General features: G+C 39.9%; 1 protein-coding gene across 1 annotated transcript in view; it reads right to left on the reverse strand.

Moving 5' to 3' along the window:
• Positions 1-12148: 12148 nt before the first annotated feature.
• Positions 12149-13587, reverse strand: part of LOC128736776 (uncharacterized) — a 181573-nt gene continuing 180134 nt past the window's right edge. The window contains exons 17-18 of the mRNA XM_053831264.1: positions 12490-12649; positions 12149-12339 (exon numbers count right to left, since the gene is read on the reverse strand). Of these exons, the coding sequence (XP_053687239.1) occupies positions 12149-12339; positions 12490-12649 (351 nt within the window). The remainder of the gene's footprint in view (positions 12340-12489; positions 12650-13587) is intronic.

Raw genomic sequence — 13587 nt, forward strand, 5'->3', positions numbered from 1 at the left:
CTGAGTTTGTAGTCCGAGCGTTTGGATTTTTCTGAATAAATTTAGCGTGAAATGGAAAAACAACCGTGTAGAATTGCATTAGAAAATATCTTCTTCGCGGCATTGATTTCGGCGATCTCAAAATCTATCACTATATAATCCGGATCAAGCTCGCAATCGGATTTTCCAGCAATATCCATTGATGCGGCGTCGTAGGTCTTCGGTAGCTTTTCTACGGTAGCAAAAAATAGACTAACGGTAGGAATCGTCTAAATTCTTTTATAGAATTATACTTTATCAATTTTTTGTGCAAATTCGTTAACGAACGTTCATGAATAAAAGAAAGAAAAATTTGTCATGCAGAGCAGTCCCCCGAAAAAGGCGGTTGGTAGTGCTGCATGCCCACTGCAATTCATCAATGTTATTTAAAACTATTTAGCTAACTTTTAGTGGATAAAAGGCTTATGGTAATTTCTAACAAAACAACACAAATTAGCCTGATTTGTTAATGGCAGCTAAGCCAATCGCTTTGTTCGACGAATTTCTGAACATTATTTCTCACTGGCGTGTTCAGGCTGGGACACAATTGGACACGTACCACCTTCTCTAGAAAGCTTGATCTATAACAAAATCTTTCTACAAGGTGTAATTGGGAAGGAAAGAGTTGTCAATTCATTAGATCGACATTTTTGGCGATCAGTACATTAATTGTGTAAAAATAGATCTAGTCTCAAGTCCAATTTTAACTTTGATTTCAACTCTAATTAATTTTTTTGTCCCCTTTTCATTAAGATTTCAAGTCTAATTTAATATCCAAAATTCACGGTAAATTTCAAGTTTAATTTAAATCAAAAGTCGCCATTGATCTCATTTTCAAGTCCAATTTAGATCCAATTTTATGTCCCATTTTAAATCCAGTTTCAAATCTATTTTAATACCAATTTCATTTCAGATTTCAGGTCCAATTTTAAGTTTAATTTGAAACCCAATTGAAGTCCAATTTGAATTCCAATTAAATTTCTTATTTTAAGACCTAGTCTCTCTGTGTGCGATCTTTGGTAACGGTAAATTTAAGTCTAATTAAGGACCAGTTTCAAATCTAATATCATGTTCAAGCCCACTTTCAAACCAAATCAAATCCAGTTCCAAGTCCTGTTTAACGTCTAGTTTAATGTCCTATTTTAAGTACAACTTCAAGTGTAATTTAATTCCAATTTCACCTACGATCCGAAGTTTAATTTCAAGCCGAGTTCAATAGAAATCCAATTTGGTGGTCATTTTCCTGTCGAATTTAATATATAATTCCAAATTCAATTTTATGTCCAATTTCATGTTTGATCTCATATCCAATTTCGAGTCCAAGTCACATATCAACTCCAATTTCAAGTTTTATTTTAAGTCCACTTTTATATTCGACATCAGAATGGAATTTGGTCCGAATTCAAGTCAAATTCATTTCTAATTTCAACTACTATTTCAAATCTAATTTCAAGCCCTGGTTTCAGAGGTAATATCAATACCAATTTATGTTCTAATATCAAGCCCGATTCCATGCCTCACTTAAAGAACTATTTCAAATTTCGATAAATTCCAATTTCAAGGTACAATTTTACATCTAATGTTAAGTCCAGTATGATTTTTAGTTTATTGTTGAATGTTGAGTCTTATTACAAATAAAACCACAAGCCCACGTTCAGGGCCGAATTCAAATCTCAAATCTAAGCTATTGTCAAGTTCAATTTTAAATTTAATTTGATGTAATTTGATTTCCATTGGTCAATTGGACCCAGGCAAGGGCATAACTCCCGTTTTGTTAAAAATGTAATCACGGTGTTCAAAATACTAAAATAATAAAAAATAAAATAGGCCATTTAAACGGCAATTGCCAGTTGGCTTGTATTGGCATCCTACATCTCTGAGTTTTGAAGTTTTAAAGGGCAAATTGCATATATAAAGTAAATCAAAATCTTCAGTGACACTTACAAAATTAACGTAAATCAAAGTCGTTATAGATTTTTTATGCAATATATGCCCATTGGTGATCATTTTAGGAGTTTTACGCTGTATTGAGACTAGCCGGAAATGTTCCGGATTAAGTTATTGCTGTTGGAAATGACCAGTATAAAACATGAAGAAATACTTATCACGCGACACCTCGAATTACGCCAGTATTAAAAAACTAGATCAATTGAAGTCAGATCAACTACCTGGCACCACGTTGGTTATATCTAGACAAGTTCCGGGGACTTCCGGGAACACCCGGACAAGTAGCCAGTTTTGTCCATGAACAAAAACTTATCGTGCAAAACCTTAAATCACACTAGAATTCAATATCCAGATCAATGGAAGCCAAATCTGTTATCTAGGGTTAGGTTTGGTCATATCTACACATATTTGGTGGCTTCACGTGCCCTCATAAATGTCGCGGGTATCTAGTGAAATACTCTTTGCTAAAAAATTTCATCATTGCTGTATTTATTCAGCAAAATGTACAACGAATATAGCTAAATCCTATTCTGCCGACTGATTTTGAACAGTATTTGGCGGTACAACTATCAACTCGTTTTGTAATCGTGAAACTGCGAGGGATTTTCAGTGATGTCAGGGATGCTTGCCTCTTAGAACCGATTCTTGTAGTTGTAAGAAGCTGCCATCTGCGTTTGAACTGTATTCTAAAACCACCCAGATAACCAAATAGTATCACCAATGCTATTCAAAAGCAAGGCAATAAGCATTTAAGTCACCCTGCTTAAATTCTATTATGACAAAATACGGCTACTTTACCGTTAACCTTTTTATAATGCTGACAATGCTTATTTACAGCTGAGTACTGACACGAAGAATTTGAGTAGAGTTTTGCATGCCAATTTACAACACCTATGCTGATAAAAAGCTAATATACAACAATGTGCAGTATAAAATGCCAGCTATGCCAATAAGCGGTTGATTTGCTGCTTATGTTAATGCTTATTGGTTATCTGGGTACCCAACTGATGATTTAGTGCAAGTCTATTTTCTTTGGAGATTTTGTTAATTGGCTATACCATTGGAGTTGAACAACTCGGTGATGATCCGGGGAATAGTTGAAGAACCGAAGTCGACGAACAGATAGCCGCACCACCACCACCGTTCGCACCAATTAATCCCGGGAAGGTTGAAATCATCCAAAAATGAGCAAATCAACACAGAAGGAGGCTAACCAAGAAATTGCAGAAACCGATACCATATAAGCCTTAAAAGCCTTGAGGAGAACGGCGTCCCTTACTCGATCTGGTAGGAAATAGACGGCGCACAGGTATAAAGAGCGATCGGATAAATTTACAGTCACCCAAACTTGCTCAACAGGTAACCAATCGGTGTGTCCCTTGACAGAGGTCTTGAGTTGGCGGTGAACTGCTATTTTGACGCCACCACCCGTTGAATTATTGCTATTATGCGCACTCCGGTCACAACAGTAGACTTCGTAGTTCGATCCGAAGATTCGGAGGTTCGCTCGTCTAGCCAGTGGATGTTGTTTAGACACCCTGCGTACTGCTCGGTAACCGCTTGAATGATGAGCTAAAAACGGGACATAAATTAACGGTGGGGTCTAAATTGGTGGTAGTGCGATTGCTTGGAAGGGAGTTTGGAAAGCCCCTCTCACTACATCTACACGCAAGACTAGGACGTCTGATTAATGCTGGCAGAAGTGGCGACTACGGAGGGGAGGACCACCTACAGATTCAAGTCCATGAAGAATTACCGGTCGAATAAGGGTTATGTACCTTGATCGCAGCTTTTTGCGAAGTGGAAAATAGGCCCGATTTCCTGCTTAAACCACTGGATCTTTTACTAGCGTTGTTGTCCAGGGCCACCAGCGATCCCAAATATACGAACTCCTCTACCACTTCTAGTTCGCCGTCAACGGTTACCGCCCGTGAAGGTGCGCGTTTGTCTCCAATGAGCCTCTTTCTTTCATGTGTTTGGTCTTCAACGCATTTATTTTGAGCCCAGTCCTCTTAGACTCCGCTTTCAATATGGCACAGATTACCTCCGCCGGCCGTCGCAAAGTTCCTGGCTATCTAATCTAACCTAATCTCACACTAACGTAGTCAATTCTTGAAAGCATACTGGAAAATGGTGATCACTTGAATCAATTATTTTTCTTGTCAGGCCGGCCAACTGCGCAGCATGTACCACAGAGAAAATTCTAAGGAACTAAGTGGAACCAGAAATAATACCTAATTCGATTAAACTCCTTGAAATCAAGGGGACGGAAGAAATCGTGGACCTTCCGTAACAAACGCCCCATATAAATAATGATTTATGTATAGTCATTGGGAGTATCTTTGCTAATAAAGGTTAAGTAATACTCCGGACCCTCGGGATGAATTAACGGCATTTGAATTAGAAGCCAGGCTGCAATTAGACAAGGATATAGCGCCTTATTTCGCCTTATTTATTATATTAGTTTAAATAAAGTAGTGTGGTTCAACGGTTGCCTAAGACTACAGTTGTAAAATTAGGAATTGAAAACCACACGACCTCGCACCTCCTGGCTTAACTACTCAATTACACAAATTAAAGTATTTTCAGGTATGGCCACGTAGAAGCGCTAGATAGGGGCATTTTTCCTAGTTAACTTCCCCATTTCATACCCTGCTCGCAACGTTCCTAGCTATGATTTCAATTCTCGCCGCGTATCGAAGGGACTCGATCTGATTTTTGATCAGATTGTGGACCTGGAGCAGATTTTGGGCCACAATTATTTGACCAGTTTTTATACCACCAACCCGATTTAGGATCAGGTTTCGAACCATATTCCGGACCTGGGCCATAATATGGACCTAAACTAGATTGCGAACAGCATTTTTTATTAACTTTTGTTTCAGATTTTGGAACATAGTTGGACTAAATTTTGGACCAAAATTTTAACCACATTTTTGATCAGTTTTTTGACCAGGTTTTGAATCAGAATTTGGATAAGATTTTGGACTCAGATTTTAGACCTGGCCTGAATTCTGAACTAACTTTTGAACCACATTTTTATCCGATTTGGACCAGATTTTATAGGTATAAGATTCTGGACCTCATTTTTAACCAGATTTTGGATTAGATTCTGGACCTGAGCACGATCCTGGTGCCGTAGCAAATTTGGACCAGATTTTGGATACCATTTTTGATCAAATTTTGGACCTGATTTTGCATTAAATTTGGGTCCAGATTCTGGAACTGGACCAGAAAATATGTAAACCAGATTTTGGACCACAGTTCTGATCATATTTTAAAATACCAACCAGATTTTGGATCAGGCTTTGAACCAAATTCTGGATCTGAACCGTATTTTGCATCTGGACTAGATTGTGGACCCCATTTTTCATCCAATTTAGTATCGGATTTTGTAAGAAATTTTTCAGCTGTATTCTGGAGCTGATTTTGGACATTTTATTAGATTTTGCCCATATTTTGAACCTGAACCAGATGTAGGACCTCCATTAGATTCTGGTTCAGATTTTGGGCCACAATTTTATCACATTCGGACCAGATTTTGGACAATATTTTGGACCACATTTTGACCAGAGTTTGGATCAGATGAGGGACCAGATTTTTAGCACATTTTGTTTATCAAATTTTGGTCCAAATTTTGAATTAAATTTTGGACCAGACTTTCATATTGGACCAGATTATAAACCGGATTTGGACCACATTTTTGATCAAATTTGAAACCAGCAATTAAATTTTTGATCAAACTTTGAACATATTTTGGACCTGGACAGTATCGTGGACCACATTTTTTACCAAATTCTGTTTCAGATTTTGGAAGAGATTTTGTCTAGATTGTAGACCATATTTTGGACCACATTTTTATCAGGTTTTGGGTCTGATTCTAGACTTGGTTCCAGAGCGTCGTAGCGTGATATTGTGGCGGTCTTGATTAAGACCCGATTTGGCGCACCCTCGTTTCTTAAAACAGTGTTCCTTCGAAATTTATTATTACTTAGAACTAGCTGATTAACCGATCTTATTCGGGGCCCCTTTGCCTCTCAGTAATTTGTACATCTGTTATTGTAAGGAGAATTCTCATAGTGCAAAAAACAAAACCCGTTTATCATCTACTTTTTTTGTCAGGTTCCCTTATGTTGTCCCCCAGTCACTTGTAAATCTGACTTCTTCCCGGTAATCCCTATAAATCGACAAAAAAAAACCGTTTTGGAACATTCCGTTTGTTAATGGCCACCCTATCTCCCCTTTCAGAAATCCAGCAACTTGTACAACCGCTATCGTTCCAATTGCAAGAGAAGCACACCCCTTTACCCATTTGAACCTTTCTTTCCCCTTGTAAGATACCATCTCCCTCTTTTGTCAACCCCCCTGTTATGCCAAAATACATGTGTTTGACAAACGAATGAATGAAGAACAGTTTAATGAAGAACAGTCCAGAAGTTCCGGAGCTATGGCGAAACATACATTTATACTCACGTTCTTCGTCCCCCTACTTGTAGATTCTATCCCAGTCAGCTCCCTCTTCTGTCACGCAGCTAATTATGCATTGGTTTGCTCTATGAAAATCACTATAATGAAAACTAAACAAAGGTCTTTTTTACCATATATTCCTTTTCGGTGGAAAGCCCTCTTTTCTCAAAGTTATTTGCACAACTGCAATCGGTTTAAATGCAAGAGAAACGCATCCCCTTCTACTTAACCCCTTGTTAGGACCCCCCTTTTAGCAACCTCCTATTGCTGATTCCCTTATGTCAACTGTGCCTAGTTTGATGAAGAACCATCCAGACGTTTCGGAGTTAGGTCCTCCCCCATTGTTATGCATCCCCCCTGAGGTTCGAGTCGTTTTTGGCGTCCTCTAGAGCTAGCGCTCGTGGCGAGGGCCAGTTTGACCAACTACAAGCTACGGCGCTGGTGAATACTTATATACCTTTTTCAATACTCTTGAGTCTTGACTGAAAATAGCAACAGAAATGCGACGGCTATTAAATTAGACTGACAAATTAATCAAAAACTTCTAGCGCTCTGATCGATTGCTAATATAAAATGTATTTTTATGATTTTTGTCGCTTTTATTTGTTTCATTAACATTCATATATTACCTTAGCACAGAGTAACGCATAGTGCTATTTCACGTAACAATTTGGGTTTTATTATACTCTTATGGTGGTATTTGAGACCAAAATTGGTCTTCAAGACCACCATAAGAGTACAATAAAACTCACTTTGTAACTGGGGATGGAATTTGTCTGTAATAAAAAATATTTTGCCAATACCAAACATGCACTGTAAGTGTTAGTGTGGACGGCTGTAACTCGGTTGCCTATTCAAATTTGAAAATTCTGTTATCAAAGTGGATTATGTTTCAAATAAGATCTAGATAGATAGATCTAGATTCTAGATAGTTCTTTAACCGATTAAGTAGTGTCATTTCTGGTATAGATATTGAATATCAATCACGCTAGATTATTAACCTGCGGTACATCTTAACTCTCGATAAACTTTAGCGATCAACAGTTACCAAATTGAGTAATTCTCGCTGAAACGGGGCCACTACTGACACGAGGTCTTCAAATATTGGAACTTTTACACTTAATTGGTTGAAAATGGTTAAAAAATAAGAATTACACTTTTAATACCACGAAATAGTGGACCCCTTGTTCGCCAAGGGGCTCAACAGTTTAGAAAAAAGTTAAATTTTAAATTTTTTTGGCGGCCGTCTTGGATTTGGTCGCCATATCGGATTTTATCAAAAAATCGTCGTTTTCACCATGAACCTCCCAACTGATTTTCATTTTACCATTGGAAAGCTGAGAAAAAATGCTACAAGAAACATTCATAAAATTAGGTGTGCAATGGCATTTATTTGTAGCAAGGTATATTTCATATAATTATTGTGATATTTCCAAAATTTGCCATGAAGCAAACTACAAACGACACGGTTTTATGAAGAGGAGAATAGGGCTTGTAAACGAAGTGAAAAAAATTGGGCGGCCATCTTGGATTTGCCCGCCATGTTGGATTTTATCAAAAAATCGCCGTTTTCGCCATGATTCCCCCAGCCGATTAAAATTTCATTACCATCATCGGAAAGTTGAGAAAAAATGCTATAAAAAACATTCATCAAATTAGATGTGCATGGCATTAGATGTTGTTTCATGGCCAATTTATGAAATATCTCATGATATAGATCTCAAGGTTTGCTCAAAACACAACTTTTTTCTAAACTGTTAGGCACCTTGGCGAACGAGGGATCCACTATTTCGAGGTAATAAAAGTGTAATTCTTATTTTTTAACCATTTTCAACCAATTAAGTGCAAAAGTTTCAATATTTTGTAACAAGTACATGGTTGATGATTTGTAAATACTTTTGCTGATAGTTATTTAGTTTCGTCAGTTTATTTATTTATAATTAATTTGTTTATTTCAATAATTGTTTCCTGCTGTAAATAGTATTTGCGATAATCACTTATTTTGTTAATCTAATTATTTTGTTAATATTAATTAATTTGTTAAACGTTTGAATATATTTAATCTGGTTAAGCAACTATTATTAAGCAAAAATCCTTACGATGGTACACCGCAAGCAAGGCAGCGGTCGAAACATATCTAAAAATTATATAAATGAGTTCCCTTACATTCGCCTGCGATAATTTGCTTTGACCGCCGATGCGACCGATGCGATAAGAGGATTGACCTTGCCGAAAAAGTCTAATGACCTTTGCGCTGTCGGGAGAGAGTTTGCTTCTTTACTCTATCCTTTGGGAAAGGTCAGCTAGCCTGACGATAACCGCTCGCAAGAAGAAAATGATCTTCGCTGAGATTTGTCCTTCGTGCTTTTTGATGCGGTCAGAGATTTTCGCCCAACAGCCTCCGGTAGCGTCGTGTTACCTGACGGTTGATCTGAGGATCCGTATGCTCTAATAGATCACTTCAGTTTGACTAGTGGTAGAGGTAGGAGTATCCATAATTTGTGTCCGGTCGATTATTGATTAGAGGTGATAACCGTATGAAATTCCTTCATCAATTTGCTAAGATAGTTCTTTCCCTAGATAGTCAACCGTTCCCAGCCAGTGTAGATCGTGCGAATCGTAATTTATGTGTGATTCAGTATTATTAGTGCTAAAGGTAAGCCGCAGACTCTGGGCTTAAAGAACGGTGTGCTTAAAGTGCCACGTGCGGGCAAATATATTTTATTCGGCAGATTCGTCGATACCCAACTGAGCTGTACCATCGTTACCAATTTGCGACCGCTCCTGCTTCCACCGTCAACTGTAACCCTTGCCCGGCAGCACGGAAAACCGGAAGAGGATCGCTACCGTTACATCGCGTCCTAGCGGATGATCAACCCGCTTAGACGGTCATCAAAAACCCGTCTATTGTTCTTCAGCTTCGGCCGGCTCGGCGTGTGCAGCACGCTCAGCAAAATATTCATCTAGAAGGGATCCGCGTGGGGCGGATCAGATCGATGGTTTGATCGCCTATCCCGACAAGCAGCAGCAGCAGAGAAGTAGAGTGATGTCGCCATTTTGACCACCGAGAGCCGCCATCGCTAAAACCATCCAGCACCCGCAAGTAAACCTCATGTAAATCCGGTTTTGAGTGAGTACAAACTTTTGATTAATTTGTCCATGCGCATGCGACCGAAATAGGGCCGCGACCCTAAAGCACACAGCAGCAACTGCTACCAATAGAATCGTACCACCACCCAACACAAAAGGGGGAATGAAAAGTTGATCGCACACCGCACGCAGTAGATAGCTAGCAGAATGGGAACGAAATAGGGGAGAGTAGAGACAGACTAGGCCTAGTGAATGAATATCAATCGAAACGAAGAAATGTAAATCGAATTCGGAAGCGCAAAGCGAAGTTATATGGAGAATAAATGTTTGTCAGGAACCACCAAAGTGACTGTTTTAAGATAGTAGCGCTCTCCCACCTTGGCATGCTTTAAAGGGGTTTCATGTTGTTCGGTCCGCCCTAGTTTCCTTTTATTTTTTTTGTGAGATCTTCTTTTACTGGGGATGCTGACCCTGAAATCAGCAAGGATAACTCCCAATTCACCATTGGGCAGATTGTAGTGGAGATTGGGGCCGGACCAGTGATGAAAGATAACCCTCATTGAATCTGTTGGCAAAATTGAAATCGTATCTTTAGGCGCGCTGGACATCGCGTAGGCTAGATCTTTTGACGCTCATCTCTGCGGAGTATTTCGAGTCGCTGTTTGAGTCAGCTAACTTGCTTCCTTTCCCGAGTTAGGGATAAAAAGGAACCTTCTCCCGAAAGGTCTCAGGCTGGGCAATCTTAAAACACGGCGGGTGGTCTCTCATTAGAGAGTGGCGCTTAAGCCACCCGCTTAGCATCGGGGAGCAAATCGGCTGGCCAGTTACAATTTAAAGACCTCGTGTCAGTAGCCCCGTTTCAGCCCCGTTTCAGCGAGAATTACTCTATTATAAAAACGCTACCTTTTCAGATGTTTGAAACCACTTAATCGGACTCGTTGGGACCCCTATTCGCTGGTGATTGCATGTCAACAGTTGGCAAGTTCCCTTCATAGACTTTGCTAATTGTTATCAACCATTTTTTGCTCTACATGCTAAATCCTACCGTATTCTTACTTCGAAATTATTATCATGCTGCATTCTTGTTTTCATTCGATTCAATTGTGACCATGATTTCATTCGAATATGAAAACATTATCTTCCAATCCCAATCAAACCCCAGTCCTAGTTAATCACCTGGTTAAAACAAAAGAGTGAATTTCAAAGAACTTATAGCATATTTATATGTTAAATTTTTATCCATGATAAGTTTTGTAAAAAGGCTGGCCTCAATGTGCTATCTCCCAGCCATTACTGTCCTTTCAGATTCATAAATTGAGTATAATCCCCTTTCTCAATGATGAAAGTAACTCCCGGGAAAGGAAAAAGGCTTCAAAATTAATATAAGGATTCCTTCAATCGGATTTGTCAGCTTCACTGTGCGATGCCATGCGAATTCTGGGCAAATTTAATTACCGTCTTTTCTTTCTGTCTCTCGCAATCTATCTATACCTATCTCACCGCCATGCCAGTATATTTGTCCAGAAACCGTACAGCAGAAGAAGAAAAAAAGCACCGTCCTACATAGATCTAACAGGTTGCTAAGGGGAAACGGAAGAAGACCTGCCTTGAAATGGATAAAATCCTATTACTGGAAAATTATTGACATAACTGTCATAATATGGCCATTCCATATTACTGTAAGGAAAGGAGAAAAAGAGGGAGAGCAAGGAAAAATCTTTCTTCTAACAGACAGACCTTTTTCTAGCAGCCCCCCACGACCACCACCACGAGCAGGAGGAAATATCCGGTCAAAGGAAATAACGCGGATCGTTTTCAGCATAGTTTCACATCGTGCCCAAGAATGTGACTGCTACTTTCTTCTTTGGGTTTTGCATTTTTTTTTTTTCATTTTTGAACTCTTATCCTGATCTTCCACTTCTAATGCCTCTCTGGAAAGGATTCGAATTTCCCTTGAGCACGCCCGACCCTGCTTGTTGTATTGGTGGTGGACCGGGGAGGAGAGCGTTCATGGTACTTAATTTCCAGCAGCAGGGAAGTGAAATCTACAACGGATGGAAATGGAGCACAAAGGAAAGCCCTTCATCAGCATTATCATCGACGATGCTCGATGGTTTTTTTATTCGCCGCTTCCATTATTCAATTTTTTCCACATCCTGGTTTTTCCTTAGTTGCTAGATATAAAATTATTATTATTATAATATCGTTTGTCGCCCAGGCTTCGAGAGCCCCGAGATGGTGGTAGCCTGATTTCTTATCATCCTGTCACGTTGGGTGCACACGAAACCCATGCCCTGATTTATTATAACCTATCTCGTTCATTCGAATGTAATTTTTATTTTTTTGCTCTTCTTCTAGTGTGCTGCTCCCGGTTCGGTCATCATTTATCGTCTATCGTTTGCCGGACAAAAAAGAATTCCGCCTTTGCTTAAGCATCTCGGCAGTTAGTTGTTTCGATGGAGTAAGGGAAAAAATCGACCCGCACAAGAGTGTATTATGAAAAATGTCAAGTATTTTGGAGCTCACCATCCTTCCGTTCGCGCAGAATTATGTCGATGTCGCCCCATGTTAGTAAGACAGCAGCAGCAAGTGTTAAAATGGTAAGTTATGGAGGTGCAGTCCGAGTTCAAGGTTTTTCGCCATCAGCCGCGCCCGCGGATGCGCCGCTCCGTAGTTCTTCGTCGTTGTCCTTGCTGCGCCTCTTGAACCACCGGCGGGGATGCCGTTGCGGTTGACCAGCAGCGTAGCTGTCCACCTGCTGCTGCTGGTGGTGGCTGGCCGCGTTGTCCCACGATGAGTAATAACGCAGCAGATTGTCTGAAAGTTTGCACAAGGAAAAAAATGCAGGATCAGTTCGCCTACAAAGTTTCGCCATTCCTTTCATCCAATTTTGAAACTCTCACTCACAGAACATTCGTCAAATTTACTTTCACCCGCGCGCTTTTCAAGTGTGCCATATGTACTTACTGTAACGTTTGTGCTGCTGCTCGATGGCCATCTGGTCCGGATTAGGTGACCTCTCCAGTTCCTGCAGGTGACGCTGGAGTACATGTTGCTGGTGACGCAACCGTGCCAGCTTTTGCTTGATGCGGATATTTTTTACCACGCAGCCCTGCGGAATGTGCAGCTAGGGGTGGAATTGGAAAAAATAAAATGAAAAAGAAAATTAAAATCAATGCCTTCTTAGTTTTCGAGAAAGAACGAAAATCATGCAATAAAATGTAATAAGAATTGTGCAATTATAGGAGGCCGCGTGCAGAAAAGCATGGTGAGAAGCACGTGAGTCGGTTTAACTCTAACACTTACCTTAGAACTCGAAATCAGATCACGTCGAAGGATATTTTTTAATTGGAATCATTTTTCCTATTCAATCTACAGCGGCAGACTTCATTACCGGCATGCTAGAAAAACTTACCGCCGTCTATCGGATAGGATGACATCTATAGCCTGAATCGCGTTGCCTCATACCAGCGCCAGCGGGACATATGAACGCCGGTGCATATGAACAAACAGCGAATGCCAATCAACAGTACGGAGAGACAAAGGTTCGAGGAAATATGCAACCGTGCACTTTGTGACTCGACTGCTGTCGACACCGGCAAAAACCAATTCATTTCCAGAACGATGTCAGCAAGGGTGTAAAACAAGCTGGCGCCTTCGCGTTGAGAAATTGCATCGAGTTCAAATGTCTAGCGCACGTTCCCCCGGTAAGTGTGGCCACCTGTTCAGGGTTGAAGTTTATTCGCAAGAAAATCAAAGTGTTTCAGATTGACTGACTGACTCTGATTGACTGTCGGAACTTTTGAATTTTCGACTTTTCGACTTTTCGACTTTTCGACTCTCCGACTTTTCGGCATTTCGACTTTACAACTTTTCGACTTTTCGACTTTTCGACTTTTCGACTTTTCGACTTTTCGACTTTTCGACTTCGACTTTTCGACTTTTCGACTTTTCGACTTTTCGACTTTTCGACTTTTCGACTTTTCGACTTTTCGTCGGACTTTTCGACTTTTCGTCGACTTTTCGACTTTTCGAGTTTTCGACTTTTCGATTTTTCGACTTTTC

Source organism: Sabethes cyaneus, chromosome 2 (assembly GCF_943734655.1).
Source record: "Sabethes cyaneus chromosome 2, idSabCyanKW18_F2, whole genome shotgun sequence".
Taxonomy (NCBI): domain Eukaryota; kingdom Metazoa; phylum Arthropoda; class Insecta; order Diptera; family Culicidae; genus Sabethes; species Sabethes cyaneus.